We start from the raw sequence: 21,563 nt of genomic DNA on the forward strand, positions 1-21,563 counted from the left end.
GGACAAAATGTTAGGGGGAATTTCTTCTGACTTTATGTTCTGAGTTCAAATGCTGCCAAGGTTGATTTTACCTTTCATCCTTTCGGGGTCGATAAATTAAGTATCAGTGAAACACTGGGGTCGATGTAATCGACCATACTCCTCCCCTAAATTTCAGGCCTTGTGCCCATAACAAAAAGGATTATTAAGGGCTGAGCTGGCAGAACCATTAGCATGCTGGGTAAAATGCTTAGTAGCATTTCATCTAACCTTTACATTCTGAGTTCAAATTCTGCCAAGGTTAACTTGACTTTTCATCCTTTTAGGATAGACAAAGTAAGTACCAGTTGAGCACTGGGAATCGATGTAATTAACCTAGCCACTCCCCTTGTTGCTGGCCTTGCATCAGAATTTGAAACCGTTATCACTATTATTATTATCAAGGTAGCGAGCTGGCAGAATCGTTAGCACACTGAGTGAAATGCTTAGCAGTATTTTGTCTGCCGCTACATTCTGAGTTCAAATTCCACCAAGGTTGACTTTACTTTTCATCCTTTTGGAGTTGATAAATTAAGTACTAGTTGAGTACTGGGGTTGATCTAATTGACTCCCTGTCTGCCCCGAAATTTCAGGGCTTGTGCCTAGAAAAGAGAGATTTATTATCATCAATTAAGGTGGCAAGCTGAGTTATAGCACACCAGACAAAATGCCCTGAGTTCAAATACCACCCAAATCATCTTTGCCCCTCATCCTTTCAGGGCTGATAAAATGTTGGTTAAGCACTGGAGTCAATATAATCAACTAGCCCTCCCACTCAAAATTCCGGTCTTGTGCCTGTAGAAGCATCCTTATTGTCATTATTAAGGTGGTGAGTTTGTAAAATGCTTTGTGGAATTACATCCATCTTTATGATCTGAATTCAAACTCTGCAGAGGCTCAATTTTCACTTCCCTTTCAGGCTGATAAATAAAATACCAGTTGCATACTGGGACCCAAGATAATCAACCGACCCCATCCCCACCTCCTCTCACAATTTCAGGGTCATGTGCCTATGGTAGAAAGGATTATTAAAGGACTTTCAGCCGGTAGCATTGTTATTGTACAAGAGAAAATTCTTAGAAGCATTTTGTCTGTCTGTGTTCTGCATTTAAATGCTGCCAAGGTAGACTTTACCTTTCATCCTTTCAGGATCAATGATATAAAGTACTGACTAACATCTCTGCTCAAAACTGCTGGTTGCTGTGAACCTAATTTAGAAACCATTATTACCTCTGCCTTAGCAAAGGCGGAGGTATTGTTTTCAGCCATCTTTGTTTGTCTATGGACAAGATATCTCAAGAACCACAGGATGGATTCAGATAAAACTTTCAGGGATGTTTGGCCTCATGACTGGCATGAACTGATTAGATTTTGGGATTGATCCGGTATTAGACAAGGATTCTGGATTATTTTTCCTGTTTTTTTTACACTTAATTTTTGAGAGCAGTCGGGTTCATTTTTAGTATTCTCGTTTGTGAGAGCAGTTGAGTTTATTTCAGATATTCTCATTTTAAAAATCATTTCTGGCTAATTGTTGCGAGGATGTTGGTGTTGCCTTGGCAGAGGTTTGCGGTCTCTGAGTGCTCTTGTTATTATCATTAACTTAGTAGCAGAACAAAACAGTGTCCATGTCTTTGATAAACCATTCCTCAGATGAGATCAATGTGATTGATAACCAGTTTGAACTTTTGCAGAAAAGAAAGAAAAAAAGAGGGTGGGGGGCTCAAAGAGATATTTGAGGGTTGCAGTTCTGACAGGGAACAATTAAGGTAAAATATTGAATACAGGATTTGTGACATGAAATACAGTAAGAATGACAAAAAAAAAAAAGACAATGGTGCCAGCGGCACTTAAAAGGCACCATTCGAGCGTGATCGTTATCAGCATCGCCTTACTGGAACCCGCGCTGGTGGCATGTGTAAAAGATTCGAGCAAGGTCGTTGCCAGTGCCGCCTGACTGACCCCGTGCACCTATTACACTCTCAGAGTGGTTGGCATTAGGAAGGGCATCCAGCTGTAGAAACTCTGCCGGATCAAGATTGAAGCCTTGAGCAGCCATCAGGTTTGCCAGCTCTCAGTCATACGTCCAACCCATGCTAGCATGGAAAGCGGACGTTAAACAATGATGATGATGATGTGACTGAAGACTGGATGATAGATGTAGCTTTCTAGTTGAGAGGAGCAGAGTAAAAATCAATATAGCAATGACACGAGAAGTTTAGAGTTTATACTGTGGATCTCTGGGCCTTGTGTGGCTCTTAATGGTGTTCCCTCTATAAATATAAATTTTTCTTTGATTTCTTTTACATTTTTTTTTTGGCTCCCTAAAAAAAATCCAGGTTTTTTTTTTTATCTGACTGGGATATCAAAAAGGTTGAGAACCAGCTAAATGTGGTCCCAAAGGTTTGTGTGTGACAGCAGCGTGGTTATAGATGGGTGAGAAATACCTTAATACGGGGTTGCAGTGGGGCCGTGTAGAAGATCAACAACTAACCAGGGAAGCATATTTTCTGGGTAGAATGAGGAATCTTAGTGTTTGGCGTGTTACTTTGGTTACGGTATAGATGAGGGATTGCCATCAGAGATCTTCAGAGACAAATCACTTGTCGTGAAGCTGAGTGTTTTTCAGGTGTCCCTTGTGAAGACACATGGCATAGTGGTAAGAGTATTTGGCTCACAATAGTAAGGTCGAGAGTTCAATCTCCAGCAGTGTGTTGCATCCTTGAGCAAGACACTTTATTTCACGTTGCTCCAGTCCAACTGGCAGGAGTTGTAACTGTAATACAAAGGGGCCAGCCATGTCACATTCTGTGTCACATGTCACACTGAATCTCCCTGAGAACTACATCAAGGGGACGCATGTCTGTGGAGTGCTCAGCCACTTGCAAGTTAATTTCATGAGCAAGCTGTTCCAGATCAACTGGAACAGTTGTCTTTGTAACCGATGGAGAGCTGTTCAGGTGTCCGTTGTTCTTGTACAACAGAGAAAGGTGCGTGTACAAGTGTAAGAGAAATAACTTGGAATAACCAGAGGATATTTAATAAACTTGTAATCACATTATTTTAAAGGGAAAAAAAAACATTTACAAAAAGAAACTGCAAACTCTGCACCCTTTAGCATTTAAACTGACCATATACTACATCAAGAATTTCTACCGGATTTATGTTCAGACTGGCCCCATCTGACCTCTCACACCTATTGTACAATGTCGTTCTAAAAATAAACAATTACAACATTAAAATTTCAAAGTTACAAGATAACACACGATTAATAGAAAACAATGGGAATAAGAATTATATTTGACAGAGTAATTTGAAAACTAAAGGATTCAAATTAAATTTTATTATTCTGTATGGATTAAGATTAAGCAAAATCCCCTGAGACTGGTAGTAGTCTGCATCGGAATAAGTTTAATTATCAAGATGCAAGAAAACAGGTATTTTTATCATGTGTGTGTGTGTGTGTGTGTGTGTGCAGCTGGAAAAAATTAAATTACAAGGAAAAATTAGATTTTTCTTACATATTTCTTTCATAACCAGCTGAAGCAGCAGGTTATAAATATCCTGTCAGTGCACAAAGTGGGAAAGTTGCTTTTTTTTTTAAGCTTTCAAGCTTCTAAACAATAAAAATAGATAAAAACCAGTTAAAAAACATCTCAATGTGCATGTGTGTGTATGTGCGTGTTTGAAATTAACTGTCTATAAATTTCTTCACAAAATTGACAGCTGTTCTGTATTAGCAGCCATTTTTCTCTTGATAAAAAAGAATTCTAACTCAAACTAATTCAATCTATAACAACCAGCATGCCACTGAATTTAGCAACTTTTTTTTATTTTTAGTGCTTGAAGAATTTCTCTTAAGAATTCTGATTTTTGAACAAAGCCAGCAATTTTGAAGGTGGAGTAAGAGGAGAGTGCAACTTGATTATGTTGACTCCAATATTTGACTCATGCTTTAAGGAGGCGAGCCAGCAGAAACATTAGCATCCCGGGTGAAATGCTTAGTTGTATTTCGTCTGTCTTTACATTCTGAGTTCAAATTCCAGTGAGGTTGACTTTGCCTTTCATCTTTTGGGGGTTGATAAATTAAGTACCAGTTGCATACTGAGGTCGATCTAATCGACTGGCCCCCTCCCCAACAATATCAGGCCTTGTGCTTAGAGTAGAAAAGAATATTTGACTCATGCTTTATTTTACTGACTCCCAAAGGGATGAAAAACAAAGTCAACCATGGCAGAATTTGAACTCAGGATGTACAGAGCCAGAAAAAATGCTGCAATGCATCTTGTCTGACGCACCAACAATTCTGTCAGCTTAGCACCTTAATAATAATAATAATAATAAGAGCACTCAGAGAGCACAAACCTTTGCCAAGGCAACACCAACGTCCTCTTAACGATTAGCCAGAAATGATTTTTTAAAATGAGAATATCTGAAATAAACTCAACTGCTCTCACAAACAAGAATACTAGTTGGCTGGTCGAGACTATATTCAGCCAGTAGACCTTCAAAATGTTTCATAGAAATTTATTTTGAAACCTCTCCAATTTCTTTTCTTTACTTTTGCAATATTTGGCTCCATAGAGGAAGGTAGTGTGTATATTGTTTTTGTAGAACCATATTTTGATGCTCTTGTTGAGAATTGATGATTTCCATATTGAGTTTAACATAACAAATGATTGATTGGCTTTGCTGATTCTTGTATTTATTTCATGAATGAATGCAGTCTCCATCCATTGTTATTTTGGTGCCTATTGAGTTAAATTCATCAATATTTGTGATAGGTTTCTCGTCCAATCAAATGGTCAGCATCTAATAATAAGTTTCAAATTTTGGCACAAGGCCAGCAAATTTGATAGGGGAGGGAGAAATCAATTACACTGACTAGTGTATAACTGGTACTTAATTTATCAACCCTAAAAGGACAAAAGACAAAGTCGACCATCGCAGGATTTGAACTCAGAATGTAAAGACAGATGAAATGCTTCTAAGCATTTTTTCCAGTGTGCTGACGACTGCCAGCTCACAACCATAATAAACCAATAATAATAATAATGATGATGATGATGAATAATCATAATAGTTTCAAATTCTGGCACAAGGCCAGCAATTTGGGGGAGAGGGGCCAAGTTGATTAAATCAATCGCCATGCTTGACTAGTTCTTATTTTATCAACCCCATCAGCATTTGAACTCAGCAGAGCATAAAAATGAAAGAAATGCTTTGAAACATTTTGCCTGGCAAATTAATTATTAAACCAAATCACTACCTTAATACTACTAATAATAATAATACAATTCTTTTCCACTCCAGGCACAAGGCCCAAAATTTGGGGGAAGGGAGCCAGTCAATTAGATTGACCCCAGTATGCAAATGGTACTTAAATTATTGACCCCTGAAAGGATGCAAAGCAAAGTTGATCTCAGAGGAATAATAATAATACAATTACTTAGAAAATTACTATTTTTAAATCTCACGAGAGATATTCAGCAACAGTACTTTGGAGTAAAGATTGTTTGCCAACACAACATGGCAGTCCTGGTTTAGGATGAATGTTGCTGTAATTTAGCCCCAGGAGACATCGTCTCCAACTGGCTATACGACATGATCTGTGTCCTTATATTTTTGGAACAAGGGAATCTAGCACCCACACTCAGCTCAAAACAATATCTGTGCATTCACTTGTTTCAAAATATAAGGACTCAGATCATGTCGTATAGCCAGCTGGAGACGATGTCTCTTGGGGCTAAATTCCAGCAACATTCGTCCTAAACCAGGACTGCCATGTTATGTTGGCAAACAATCTTTACTCCAATACAATTACAGTTTTGATAAACTTTTAGCGCTCTATTAATTATCAGTGTCGTTTTTCTGTGCAATAATAATCATTTATTCTGTTGTGTCTGGGGAGAGTCATTTTCTTTTTGTGCCTTATAATGTAACACACTCACCGGTAAAATTTCCACTTTTTTTCTTATTTTTATTTTCCTCATAAAATCCAAATCCAAAAACGAAAAAAAAAAAAACATTTATGTTTTCTATTTTCATTCTGATGTTGACAATCCACAATTGGATGAAGCACCATTGTGCCACCATTGGTTTAACTAAGCTGGATTCGTCCCCGCTGTCCACCTTGGCCAAATCTTTTAGTAATATGGAAAAGGTTAAGAGATCCAACATCCAAACCACACAGTTTTGGGTTTACCATAGTTTTAGTCAGATCAAATCATTTCAAGTGAATTTGATAGCAACTAAATGAAGCCTGTCATATGTGTGTGTGTGTGTGTGTGTGTGTGTATTTGCAATGTATGCAGGCCACAAGCAGTGCTATTGCTAATGCCATTTTTCCTGTCAACAAAGATGTGCAAAATAAGAGAACCCTTACTTGAGAAAGAAGTATGCGTTAGTGACAGGAAGGGCATCTGGCAGTAAAACAAGGCATCAAGAATATATTTGATTAAATCACAGAACAATGCAAAACTGGTGTAAAATGAACAAATAACTACATATATATCTATACATGCTCACGCAAACATTATATTTATATATATATATATATATATATCTAATATAGGATAAAATTTTTCAAAAAGAATTCTATCAATGGCCTGCATATTAAAAAATACCTTTAAAGGTTAAATTTATAAACAACTTATAAACAAGGGCAAAAGAAAAAAATTTCTAATGCCAAATATGCCGAAAATAGACACATCATCAATAACCATATAATTCGTCACTATAAGTACACGTCTCGAAGAAAGCCGACAGAAATTTCTAAAAAATTCCGTTATTATCATATCGGACCTGATTTCAGAGTTAATTCATAAGAACCTTCTCTTCGTCAGTGATAAATGCGGCAAAGAAATAAATGAAATACTTACTTATACTCATGGAAGAAACAAACACTAAGTCATGAGCAGACCTAAGTACCCCAAATATATCCAAAATAGAAATTCTCCAGCAAAGTGATGAATTATATGGTTATTGACGATGTGTCTATTTTCGGCATATTTGGCATTGCAAATTTTTTCTTTTGCCCTTGTTTATAAGTTGTATATAGATATATATATATATATCTTTTACCCGTTTTAGTCATTAGACTGCGGCCATGCCTTGAAGAATTTTTAGTCGAACGAATGAACCCCAGTATTTATTGTTCTTTTTTAAGCCTGATAGTTATTCTATCAGTCTCATTTGCTGAACCGCTAAGTTACAGGGACATGAATGCACCAACATTAATTGCGAAGCAGTGATGGGAGACAAACACAGGCACAAAGACACACACACGCACACACAAATATACAGACAGGCTTCTTTCAGTTTCTGTCTACCAAATCCACTCACAAGGCTTTGGTCATCCCAAGGCTATAGTAGAAGACATTTGTCCAAGGTGCCACACGGTTGGATTGAACCTAGAATTGCATGGTTCGGAAGTAAACTTCTTACCACACAGTCATACTTCCGCCTTAAACAAATTTAGCATTTCTGGAGTAAATTAAAACAAAGAAACTAAAATTTATCTTGTTAAACAGGAAAGCAAACAGGCTGAAAACAATTTTACAAAACAGTAAACTGGATTTTATAATTAAAGAAATTAAAATATTATAATTGGACAAATTGAAGAATAAATCACAAACAACAGTAATGATGATGATGATGATGATGATTTAGCACAATAAGTCAATGTAAACAATGTATTTTTTTTTGTAAATAACTAAATTTTTATTTTTTTTTAATAATCTCCATTTAAAAAAATCATATTATTGTTAAATTGAGGGAACAGTACGAAGCATTAATCAAAAGTGGCCCAGCAGCTGGTATATATATATATATATGTATATGTGTATATATATATATATGTATGTATATATATACGTATAACTGCTGTCATACAATTACTAAAAGAAAATTATGAGAGAAAAGAAATCAAGTGAGAATAGATTGAAAGGGGAAAGTTTAAGGTTAGGAGTTATGGATATATTCCAGTCCAGCAAGAGAACCAAATAATAATAATAATAATAATAATAATAACAATAATAATAAAGTATTTTCAGTTAATAATTCTGAATGCTTCAGAAAGTTATAAAGTTTGTAAATATGTTGGCAAAACTTTCACAACTAAAATGAAGAGCAACATCTGTGAGTGTGATAAAAGTAACTGGCATTGCATCCTGATAACGAGAAGAGGAAGGGAAAGAGAGAATGAGAGAGAGAGAGAGGGGGAGGAAGATAGCAAGAGAAAGAGAGAGAAAGAATTCCCACTTATCCAACTTTAGTGATCTGATGCCACAGAAGATGCGTCTTGGAAAAAAAAAAGAGAGAGGAAGAAAGAATGAAAAAAAAAAAAGAAAAAGAAAAAAACTTCTGGGTCACAGTAAAATATAGTGTCTTAATTTTAAATTTTTCATGTTGTTCGAATTTTTCCTGGAACATAATTTTTGTCAATGGCTGGCTCTTGCAAGAACATATGCAAGCTACGTTCATTTTGTGCTAATGGATGACCAGCAACCCTGGAAGAGACAAAAGAAAAAAATTATTATTATTAAAAAATTACGAATGTAAATCAGTTTTGATATCAAGAAACAACAGAAATGACATTAGAAAGAAAATTGAGTGAATCAAACTTTAGTTTACCTTTAGTTTACCTCAAATGCCTGAACAAGCATGATTATTGGTAATCCCACTGGTTAAAATTACTGCCCATATACAAATTGTAAACTTTAGGACAAATGTTGCTGTAATTTAGCCCCAGAAGACATCATCTCCAGCTGGCTGTACAACACAAACTTTTGCTTCTTAGAATTCGGATATGAGCAGTTATAAAAACCCAGATTTTTGGGAAAATACTCAGTGATCATAGGATGTTACTAAACTCCACAACATACTCACTCCTTGAGATATTGGCTATTTTTTATGCCATGTCTATGACTTAAATCCAACAAGACTTATTTGAATTGTTGTGAACTCTAGTAATTAGTATGAAAAATTAGCTGGCGTGAATTTTAAGTCGTAATGCTCTACAACAAAATGACTTTATTTTCCAATTGTACTACAAATGCTAAATGTACATAAATAAAATAATGTAGTAATTATTTTCTCTTTCTTCATGTTCTTCCACTTGTTAATGAAATTTATTTCTGCAATTATGAAACTGTGTATTTTTTTTATAGCAGTTAAAGGAACACAAATTTGTTCATCTTCAACATACATGCATGCATAAAATGTCCGTTAGCATTTCAGAGTATATATTTCTCGCTATAGCGTTTATGTAGCTGGAGCCAGGATTTATGTATAATGATAACACTTATAAGTAAGTTATAAGTGACAGGTTTATCAATATAGATTCCTACTTCAAAAGCAAAATATATTTATTATCTATTTCCAAATAGGAAACATATAAGATAAAAACAGTCTCCAAACTGTCTGTAAAAGACTTATTCCAGTTTTTCAAAAGATTTGTGGGTTATAAAAGACTATCGTGATGTTTACACATGGAAACAGATTGGCCAAAAGCTCTTTCTATAATCACCATCATTATCATCATAATTTAATGTCCACTTTTCCATGCTTGCATGGGTCAGATCTACACTCATGCAAATAATATTTATAACATCATCATTGTTTAATGTCCGCCTTTCATGCAAGCATGGGTGGGATCGCCGTTTTCCATGCTGGCATGGGTTGGATGGTTTGACTGAGGACTGGGAAGCCAGGATTTGGGAAGATGTCTTCTACAGCTGGATGCCCTTCCTAATGCCAACCATTCTGAGAGTGTAGTGGGTGCTATTTACGTGCCATGGGATGGGCCTTACAGAGGCAATGACTGAGACCTTTGGCATTATGTCGTGCTTGAGAAGAAGATCCATCAAACGGAGCAAAATCGCACTTGTAGCAGATACCAGTGTCACGCAAATGGCATTCACGCTGGTGGTATGTAAAAGCACCCATTACACTCTTGCAGTGGTTGGCATTAGAAAGGGTATCCAGCCGTAGAAAACCATGCCAAATTCACTGGATCCTGGCGTAGCCTTCCAGCATGCCAGCCCAGTCAAACTGTCCAACCCATGCCAGTATGGACAACGGACATTAAATGATGATGATGAGGTGGAGGCATTTGGCTTAGTGGTTAAGGTGTTGGATTCCTGATCATAAGATTGTGGTTTCAATTCCTGGACCAGGTGATGTGTTATGTTCTTGAGCAAAATACTTCATTTCATGTTGCTCCAGTCCACTCAGCTGGCAAAAGTGAGTCATCCTGTGACTGGACTGGCGTCTCATCCAGGTGGGGGAATTTATACGACACTGAAGCCAGGAAACTGACCCTCATGAGCCTGGCATGCCTCGAGAAGGAAATATATTATATATATATCAAATTACTGACGTCGCCGATGACAGTACTGCCTGATTGGCACTTGTGCAAGTGTAACGCGTGATTGTTGCCAGGGCTATGGATTGGCTCCCGTGCTGGTAGCATGTAAAAACACCTTTTGAGCGTGGTCGTTGCCAGAACCACCTGACTGGCCATTGTGCCGGTAGCACGTAAAAGTACCCACTACACTCTCGGAGTGGTTGGTGTTAGGAAGGGCATCCAGCTATAGAAACTTTGCCAGATCAGATTGAGCTTGGTGCAGCCTCTGGCTCACCAGTCCTCAGTCAAATCGTCCAACCCATGCCAGCATGGAAAGCGGACGTTAAACAACGATGATGATGATATTCCCTTCTGGTCATTTCAAAATGTAACCACATGTGAATTGTTGGCAATTTTTTTTTCCTCAGTCTTCCTTCTCTATTAGACTTTCCTCTGTCTCCTATTTCTGAAGAAGAGCTTTGCTTGAAACGTAAAACCAACTTTCTTTCATTCCTTGAATGTCTGCTAACACTTTACACGTACCACGTCCTCACGTTGTTGTTTTTTTCCTTTGTTTTTTGGAGATATATATATATATATATATACATACACACATATATACACACACACATACATATAAACAAATGTGTGTGTTTGTTTGTTTACCTTCACAGTGTGATAGTTGTAAATTGTTGCCACTGTCATATAAGCAGAATCATCATTCCATTCCAATATTCTACAAGAACATGTCTGGCCATGGGCCATGGGGAAATATTTTCTTGGGAAGAGGTAAGGGTTGCCAATGGCAAGGGCATCCAGCTGTAGAAAATCTACCTCAATATGATTTCCATCTGACCCATGCATGCAAGGAAAAGTGGATGTTAAAGCAGTGATGGTGAAAACAGATGCTGATAAAAGGCACGAGATAATATCATTGCAGGTTCAACTAATTCACGATAACAGGAAAATATGGACAAGGCCACAGAAAATAATGTTGACAATATGCTGGATATAACTTAAATGTGGCATACAACTAAAAAAAAAAAAAAAAAAAAAAAAAAAAAAGAGATGAATATTCTTACTTGTTTATGAATGATTCTAGGCCTTCTCTTCTTTCTTCAATAAAATCCGATTCAAAAATACCATCATCTGCACGGAATGGTAACTGCCTTTCCCATGCTTTTCTGGGGAGAGCTGGAACAACAATCTGCAGCGAAAGATTAAGAAAAATTAGGAAAAAAAAAAAAAATCGGTCAAAATGTCATGCTTTTTTTATTCTCATTATTTTGAATTAATCATGAATTATTTCATGGCTCTGAGGTTTATTTTTAGAATGACATTGTAGGGTAGGTGCGAGGGGCTGGATCTGGCTGGTGTGATCATAAAACAGGTGGAATATTTGGACTGGATAAACTGGTTTAACCCTTCAGCATTCAAATTACTGTCAAATCTAATGACTTTAAAAAAAAAATCTTTTATCCTTTACTTGTTTCAGTCATTAGACTTCCGTGTGGTAAGAAGCTTGCTTCCCAACCACATGTTTCTGGGTTCAGTCCCACTGTGTGGTACCTTGGGCAGGTGTCTTTTACTATAACATTGAGCTCACCAAAGCCTTGTGAATGGATTTGGTAAACAGAATCTGAAAGAAGTCTGTTATATATATATACATGTGTGTGTGTTTTGCATCTGTGTTTGTCCCCTATTGCCACTTAACAACTGGTGTTAGTTTGTTTACATCCCCATAATTTAGTGCTTCAGCAAACAACTGATAGGGTAAGTATCATGATCATCATCACCATTTTTCCCATGCTGGCATGGGTTGGATGGTTTGACTGAGGACTGGCAAACCAGGAGGCTGCACCAGGCTCCAATCTGATCTGGCAATGCCCTTCCTAACACCAACCACTCAGAGTGTAGTGGGTGCTTTTTATGTGCCACTGGCACAGGGGCCAATCAGGCAGCACTGGCAATGACCACGCTGGAATGGTGCCTTTTACATGCCACTGGCACGGGAGCCAGTCAGGAAGCATCCTGAGATTGATTTGACTAAACCCCCTAAGGTAGCTCCCCAGCATGGCCATGGTCCAATAACTAAGCAAAAGATAAAAGGTTTGATGTTACCTAACTTTGGAGAACCAAACAACACAAGAGTATGGATGGTTTTTCCTTTTTTTTTTCCATTTGGCAATCCTGATAATAATAATAATAATATTCAACTAAAACCATAATGTCATGGGATCAGAGACACCCTGTATTTCATGTTAACATTTGAAGTGGGGCCATTTCTTGGACAAAACTACACTTTTTTGGCTCATAGTTTCAGGTACTCTCAATTATCACTGGGAACTCCTTTCTTCTAAGGGATCATTTACTACACCTGATCAACACTACACCCGATTTTCTCCCCTCCATACACACACAGGCATGTATCTGACTCATACATTGTTCGCTTTCCAGACATTTTTACATTACTGCATGTACTTTATATGCACTTTCTGACAAGTTGTGGTGCACCTGAGCACTGTATACAATAATTTCATTATTATTATTATTATTATTTATAATCAGAAGGTCCCTCTTTTTTTTTTTACCTTTTACAGAACAACAAAATGTGAAATTCCCCATTAGTGCTGCTTCCTCTCACTAGGAGCAGTCGAAGATTTTGGGAAATGGTGCAATCTATTAAACAGACCCTGGAGGTTAATCTTTTACTTGTTTGTCATCAGACTGTGGCCAAGCTGGGGCACTGCCTCGAAGAATTTTTAGTCGAATGAATCAACCCCACTACTTTTCCTTGCTTTTCTAAAACCTGGTGCTTATTCAATTGGTTATTTGCTGAACCACTAAGTTATGGGGATGTAAATAAACCAGCACCAGTTGTCAAGTGGTGCTGGAGGGACAAACACAGACAGACATATATACACATACAATGGGCTTCTTTCAGTTTCTGCCTACCAAATCTGCTCACTAAATCCCAGGACATAGTAGAAGACACTTGCTCAAGATGTCATGCAGTGGGACTGAACCTGGAACCAAGTGGTTGGGAAGCAAGCTTCTTACCACACAGCCATGTCTGTGCCTATATCAATAAATATTTCATAGCCCTCTCCCACCAAAATATAAAAAGGTAACAAGATTTAAATGCAGAATGTAAAAATAACAAAATGCCACAATATACTCAACCTCATCAAATGTGCGTGTGTGTGTATATATAAATATACACACACACACATATATATACATATATGTATATACAGGTATACATATATCGTGGCACTCCGTCAGATGTGACGATGAGGGTTCCAGTTGAGTCGATCAATAGAACAGCCTGCTCGTGAAATTAATGTTCAAGTGGCTGAGCACTCCACAGACACGTGTACCCTTAACATAGTTCTCGGAGAGATTCAGTGTGACACAGAGTGTGACAAGACTGGCCCCTTTGAAATACAGGTACAACAGAAACAGGAAGAAGGAGAGAAAGGTGTGGTGAAAGGGTACAGCAGGGTTTGCCACCACCCCTAGCTGGGGCCGCGTGGAGCTTTTAGTGTTTTCGCTCAATAAATACTCACAACACCCGGTCTGGGAATCGAAATCATGATCCCACAACCGTAAGTCCACTGCCCTAACCACTGGGCCATTGCTCCTCACACACACACACACACATATATATGCATGCACACATACCTACAGACATAGGTGTAGATGTTGATGTGTGGTTAAGAAGCCTGCTTCCCAAACATGTAGCCATGGGTTCAAACCCAGTGCATGGCACCTCGGGCAAATGCCTACTACTACAGCCCTGGGTTGATCAAAGCTTTGTGAGTGGATTTGGTAGACGGAAACTGAAAGAAGCCCACTGTATAGATACATATGTAAATGTGTGTGTGTGTGTGTGTAGCTTCTCTTTGACATCACATGATGGTCATAGACAAGTGTCAGTCACACAATTGATGTTTGTTTCTAGTCTTCTCTGGAAAATGTATGGGTGGGGGGAATATTACCTTGCTTAGAAACAGGTGAGGGCTGGCAACAGGAAGGGTATCTGGCTGTAGCAAATCTACTTCAATGACTTCTGTCTGACCCATCCAAGCAGGGAAAAATGGGCATTAAAGATGACGATAGTGATGACTATATATATATATATATTTACACACACACACCATCATCATCATCATTGTTTAACGTCCGTTTTCCATGCTGGCATGGGTTTGGACAGGAGAGAGCTACAAGGCCACATATTGTTGCCAGTCACATGATAATGTTTGTTGCGTGTCACATGATCATGCAGATCTGATTTTTGCTGACTAGGAACTGCCCTTTCTTCATTACAAAACTTGGATCTGGGAAGCCAGGATGCTGCACCGGCCCTAGTCTGATCTGGGAGTGTTTCTACAGCTGGATGCTGTTTCTAACGCCAACCACTCTGAGAGTGTAGTGGGTGATTTTTATGTGCCACTGGCGCAGGGGCCAGACGAGCTGGCATCAACCACGATTGGATGGTGCTTTTTATGTGCCACCAACCCAAATGGTAGGTTAGCGCACTGGGTATTCCATCATCAGAGACAAGGTATGAATATTTTAGACAGGGAAAATTTACAGTTTGCAAGGAATAAAATAAAAGAATAAAGAGTAAAGGTAGAATACAAGCAGGAGAATAATGTTCACAACTCATCTTTTTTCAGAGGATATGGATGGATGTTGGTCGATACCCCCATAAAGCTACAGATACTTTGTTAAAATCCCAGGTAAAGCCAGACGGTATTTTGGCAATATTTTGAATGATGTATTCATATTGAAGTGATAGATGGTATGTAAATGTGTATATAGAGCAAGAAAGAGAGACATGAATGGGTTTTGTGAATAGGTGTATATGGGTGGGTGGGGGGAGAAAGTGAGGGGAGAGGGACACACACACACACAAGTATACAAACATAGACACAGAGCGATGGGCAGCACCAACATGGCAGAGTCCAATGAGACATTGCAAATGGGAAGTCATGAGGTACTTATGACTGGCTGCCAGTCACGGTGACTCAGAGATTGTCAGTGTGTTGAGAGTCAAGAGATGGAAGTCACGAGTGACGGTTTTTCCCCAGCATCTTATAAAGAGTAACATTGTCAATGGTCTGGCAAATTCATAATGTAGGGCCAGGATGTCATCAGTGACAAACCCCAGTGGATCATAGGGGTTTACCCCCCAAATAGCTCAGGGTGGCACAGTCCACTAACAGACATGTGGTAGATGAAAATATCAAGTTTTGTAATGAAGAAAGGGCAGTTCCTAGTCAGCAAAAAATCAGATCTGCATGATCATGTGACACACAACAAACATTATCATGTGACTGGCAACAAACACTATCATGTGACTGGCAACAATATGTGGCTGTGTAGCTCTCTCCTGATACGGAAACTCTGCAACATGGTGGGTGGGTGGGTAGTTGGGACAGAGCAGGAGGGAGAGATTTTGTTAGCAGCCACAGAGTGCCAAAAACTTGTTGGGAGATGCTCACGGATATAAAGGGTAGCATGGATGCTCCTGGGCCTGTATATTTGAAAGGCCTGTTTCGTAGGAGTCTAATTAAAGATGTGTGTTACGTGTTTTTTTCTAAAATATGCTGATTTTATGTTTTTTGTTTCATTTCTAAATTTTTCCTTGTTTTGTCCTCAGTTATGTGAAACACCTTCCACCTTGCGTACTTATTAAATACAAGACAAAGTATTCACACTTTAGGAGCAGAGAGCATTATATATGCTTTATTGAAGGATCAGTTTATAGAATTAAACTGTTTGGAATGTTTACCAGACACAGACACAAGTAAATAAAACTTCGGTAAACTCTGGCTATGCAGCCACCTCTTCTTCCCCACCACACAATTACATCAACCAATTTTTCCCCTGACTAATTCATACCTCACATAGCCTCTTACACCCACCGACCAACCGACTCTCTCTCTCTCTCTCTCTCTCTCTCCACTTCACTCTCATCTAAGTTTTATCCACTGCCAGCAGCTCATCTACTTCCCTTTTCCATCTTTTAACCTATTCACTACTTTGAAAAAACAATCACATTACTTTAATAACTCTGCTGAAGCCTTTTTCTCTGAAATTTAAAAACTTTTTCACAGAAGTAAAACTTAACATCCAAACACTTTGGGAGTGGCGCACACACACACATACACACACACACGCACACACACACACACACACACACACTGAGTGTGTATTTCATTAGTAACTGTGGAAGTGTTTCTAGTAAAAACATGGACAGGAATGCTTTGTGCAGTGTGTCTAACAACATCCGAACCTCTCACCTCCATCAAGGTCAAAAGTCTGGGACATGGGTGGAGGTGGTCGGATTTGCTTATATTTTTTTTTTTACCGTTCTTCTTCTTCTTCTGCTGTTGTTATTTACGACTTTTGTTTACTATCAATACTTATTTCTTTTCACTAAGTCTAACTCTCTTTCTCCCTCTCTCTCTCTCACAAACACAGACACACACATATGCACACACACACACTTATAAGGAAGTAGATATGAGATATAGATACATGCACACATACACATAGCTAATGATCATACTAATGCTACGACAAACCGCTGCCGCCGTCAACACCACCACCACCACCACCACCAGCATCAGTCTCCAAACATTGTCAGCTTAGCAACTAATCAGAATTGATCTCAGCTTGTAGAAACTGAGTCAGATGACACTGAGGCAGCAACAGGAAGAAGACTGGAGATAATTAGAGAGAGAGAGAGAAAGAGAGAGAGAGAGAGGAGGGGGAATGTGCTTGTGACAGAAAGAGACAGACAGAGAAGGAGGAAGGTGTTGTGCAATGCTAACCCCTAACCCTATTTTCTTAAATAATTTACTTGAAACCAAGTAAAAAAAAAAAATGTTGGCTTTATTAATTGTCAAATCTCTATAGAGAAGGGAGAGAGTGAGAGAAAGAGAAGAGAGAGAGAGAGAGAGAGAGAGTGAATGAGAGGGGATAGAGAGGGTGAGTAGGAAAGGAGAGAGAGAGATTGATTGATTGATTGATTGAAAAGAGAGAGAGAGAGAAATAGATTAATCAGTAGAACCAGCCCAGTACAAATCTGCATAATCCAAGGGTGAACTTCTCCTTGCTTCTAAAAGAAGTGAAATGAAAACCCTAATATTTCCCATCAGCCCCCAATTCTGCAGAAGAGGCACCCTACACCACTATAGGGTTCACTGCAGCTTTGTGAGCTTTTCATCTTTTAAAATTTCAGAAAGTACAAACAAGGTGCAGCTGAGGCTGTGTGGTAAGAAGTTCACTTCCCAACCATATGGTCCTGGGCTCAGTCACACCACGTGGCACCTTGGTGTCTTTTTCTATTGCCTTGGGCTAACCATAGCCTTTGTGAGTGAATTTGGGAGACAGAAACTGAAAGAAGCCCATTGTGTGTGTGTGTATGTATGTGTGTGAGTGAGTGTTTATGTGTCTGTGTTTGTCCCCCCCCACCATCGCTTGACAACCGATGTTGGTGTGTTTACGTCCCCGTAACTTAGCGGTTTAGCAACCACATGGTCCCGAGTTCAGTCCCACTGCGTGGCACCTTGGGCAAGTGTCTTCTACTATAGACCTTGGTCAACCAAATCCTTGTGAGTGGATTTGGTAGATGGAAATTGAAAGAAGCCTGTCGTATATATATATATATATATGTGTGTGTGTGCGTGTGGTGTGTGCGAGTGTTTATGTGCCGGATTACCGCCTTTTTAGTTAAACAAATCGACCCCAGAATTTATTCTTTGTAAGCCTAGTACTTATTCTATCGGTCTCTTTTTGCCAAACCACTAATTTACAAGAATGTAAACACACCAACATTGGTTGTCAAGCGATGGTGGAGGGATAAACACAGACACATAAACACTCACACACATATATATATATATACGACAGGCTTCTTTCAGTTTCCATCTACCAAATCCACTCACAAGGATTTGGTTGACCAAGGTCTATAGTAGAAGACACTTGCCCAAGGTGCCACGCAGTGGGACTGAACTCGGGACCATGTGGTTGCTAAACCACTAAGTTATGGGGACGTAAACACACCAACATCGGTTGTCAAACGATGGTGGGTGGACAAACACAGACACACAAACACTCACTCACACACATACATACATAGTCAAATGACTGAAACAAGTAAAAGAATAAAAGAATATATATATATATATTTTTATATATTATATGACTGTGTGTCTTTGTTTATCCCCAGCCTGTGCTTGACAACTGGTGTTGGTTTGTTTACATCTCCATAATTTAGTGGTTCAGCAAGAAAGAAATCGATAAAGTACCAGGCTTTTAAAAGAAGTCCTGGGATCAATTTGTCTTAAAAAGTCTTCAAGGCAATGCCCCAGCATGGTCATAGTTTAATTACTGAAACAAAAAGAGAAAGGGAGGGGGGAGAAAAAGAAAGAAACAGAGCAATACGCTGGACTCTTGTACGGACATGTAATTTCAGAGATTTAAAACATGTTAGGTTAAGAAGCACTTGATCAAGGTTGATTAATTAAAAATCACTGATCAAAGACACAGGCATGGCTATGGGGTTAATGAGTTTGCTTTACAGTCACAGCTGTAAGTTCAATACCAATCTAAGGCACCTTTGGCCAATGTCTTCTATTACAACAGCAGGTTGACCCAAGTTCTGTCAATGAAACTAAAGATGGAAATTACGAATGAGCATTTCAAATGGGCCTTATCAGTTGTTGGTGGTAAGCTTAAAAATATCATGGTGACTTTAACCCTTTTGTTACCATATTTCTGTTGAGATGCTCTGTGTTTCTTTCAATTAATTTTAAACATAACAAAGAATTTAGTAAAATAACTTAGTTATCATTAAGCTAGTGTTAGGAACATAAATTGTGACTAAGGTTTGGTGGAAGATTTTAATTTGAAACTTATAAAAACAAGACATTTGTACTCAGAGCCAGAGGTGGTTTCAGCCAGGTTGGTGGTATCAAAAAGGTTAATATGTCACCTGGTTTAATATCCCCACCTGACCCTTGGTGAAGCACATGACTTAGTGGTTAGGGTATTACACTCATGATTGCAAGACCATGGTTTCGATTCCCAGTCCAGGCTATGCAAAATGTTGCATGTGGCTTGAGTTCACTCAACTGTAAATAAATAAACCGTGATGACCTGGCAGCCTATTCAAGGGAATGCAGGGGATCTCAGTCACTGATCTTTAATCTTTTATCTTTTGTTTTAGTCATAAGACTGCAGTCATGCTGGAGTATCACCATCAATCATTTTTTTTTTTGTCAAATGAATTGATCCCAGTAACTTTCTTTTTTTTCAAAACCTTGAAACTTATTCTATCAATCTATTTTGCTGAACTGCTATGTTACAAGGATTTAAACAAACCAACACCAGTTATTAAGTGGCGGCGGTGGGCAACAAACACAGACACACATATGCAACAGGATTCTTCCAGTTTCCCTGTGTCTCCAAGTAATCTTCAGAACCTAAAGATTGCTTGGAGGCACAAGAACCAAAATCTGCCAAGTCACATGTCTTCATAACAAGAAACTATTAGTAGCTCTTATCTTTGCACAGTATATATCATCATCATCATCATCGTTTAACATCCGCTTTCCATGCTGGCATGGGTTGGACGGTTTGATTGGGGACTGGCAAGCCAGGAGGCTGCACCAGGGTCCAATCTAAATCTGGCAGTGTTTCTACAGCTGGATGCCCATCCTAATGCCAACCACTCCGAGAGTGTAGTGGGTGCTTTTTACGTGCCACTGGCATGAGAGCCAGTCAGGTGGCACTGGCATCAGCCATGTTCAGATGGTGTTTTATATGAGCTGCTGGCACAGGAGCCAGTCAGGGCGTGAGGGGGGGGGCTGACATCAACCACATTTGGATGGTGCTTTTTACATATATATACTCTCTCTTTTACCCTTTTTCAGTCATTTGACTGTGGCCATGCTGGAGCACCACCTTTAGTCGAGCAAATCGACCCCAGGACTTATTCTTTGTAAGCCTAGCACTTATTCTATCGGTCTCACTAAGTTACGGGGACATAAACACACCAGCATCGGTTGTCAAGCAATGTTGGGGGGACAAACACAAACATATACACACGCGCACACACACACACACACACACACACACACACACACACACATATACGATGGGTTTCTTTCAGTTTCCGTCTACCAACTCCACTCACAAGGCTTTGGTTGGCCCGAGGCTATTGTAGAAGACACTTGCCCAAGGTGCCACACTGTGGTACTGAACCCGGAACCATGTGGTTTGTAAGCAAGCTACTTACCACACAGCCACTCCTGTGCCTATATTATTACGATGAAACACATGTTGAAGAAAGTCCAACAAATAAATGTCAATAGCAGGATGGGTCAAAATGAATGTTGCACAGAATAAAGTTTAATACCAAATCCATTTTCTCATTTACTAATATAATTACATATATATATATCTATATAAACCTTTTTCTATTTTCTTTCCCGGTTTCTTTCTGTGTTCCTTTCTATTTAAGAGTGTGGGCTCGAAACATAAAAGACTTTCTCACCTTCCTGAGCGTTAAACTAATACATCTGTTTGATGTTTACACATCTCTCTTCATCTTTTGTTTTTTTGTAAATTCTCACTATATATATATATATATATAAATATATATACAAAATATGGGTGTTTAATTCACAGGTGATCTAATTTTTCCCAATAATAATAATGTATACAACTTGAGATGTTTGCCTTGCCTTAACGTTTGTTGTCCTCTTTAACAAATATATATATATACATGTATATACATGTATGTATATATATATTTCGTTTTTGGATTTGGTTTGCAAGATTCTTTATATGATTTTGTGTGTTCAAGTATATTCTGTTGTGTCTGAGGAGAGTCATTTTCTTTTTATGCTTTATAATGTAACACACTCACTGGTAAAAATTTCCACTTTTTAAATTTTTATTTTTATAATGGTTGCAAGACACAATGAAAATTTTAGGAAAATAAAAATAAGAAAAAAGTGGAAATTTTTACTGTTGAGTATGTTACATTATAAGGCACAAAAAGAAAATGACTCTCCCCAGACAACAGAATATCTATCTATCTATATATATATATATATATACACACACACATATCCATCCAGCATGGAAAACAGACATTAAAGGATAATGATGAAAA

General features: G+C 38.4%; 2 protein-coding genes across 2 annotated transcripts in view; one reads left to right on the plus strand and one right to left on the minus strand.

The window, feature by feature from the left end:
• Positions 1-21,563, plus strand: part of LOC115215459 (organic cation transporter protein-like) — a 463,156-nt gene that overhangs the window by 277,942 nt on the left and 163,651 nt on the right. The gene's annotated exons all lie outside the window — the stretch shown is intronic.
• LOC115215894 (sorting nexin-12) overlaps positions 7,866-21,563 on the minus strand; it is a 44,751-nt gene continuing 31,053 nt past the window's right edge. The window contains exons 3-4 of the mRNA XM_029785246.2: positions 11,449-11,573; positions 7,866-8,528 (exon numbers count right to left, since the gene is read on the minus strand). Of these exons, the coding sequence (XP_029641106.1) occupies positions 8,423-8,528; positions 11,449-11,573 (231 nt within the window). The 3' untranslated portion in view covers positions 7,866-8,422. The remainder of the gene's footprint in view (positions 8,529-11,448; positions 11,574-21,563) is intronic.

Source organism: Octopus sinensis, linkage group LG9 (assembly GCF_006345805.1).
Source record: "Octopus sinensis linkage group LG9, ASM634580v1, whole genome shotgun sequence".
Lineage (NCBI taxonomy): Eukaryota > Metazoa > Mollusca > Cephalopoda > Octopoda > Octopodidae > Octopus > Octopus sinensis.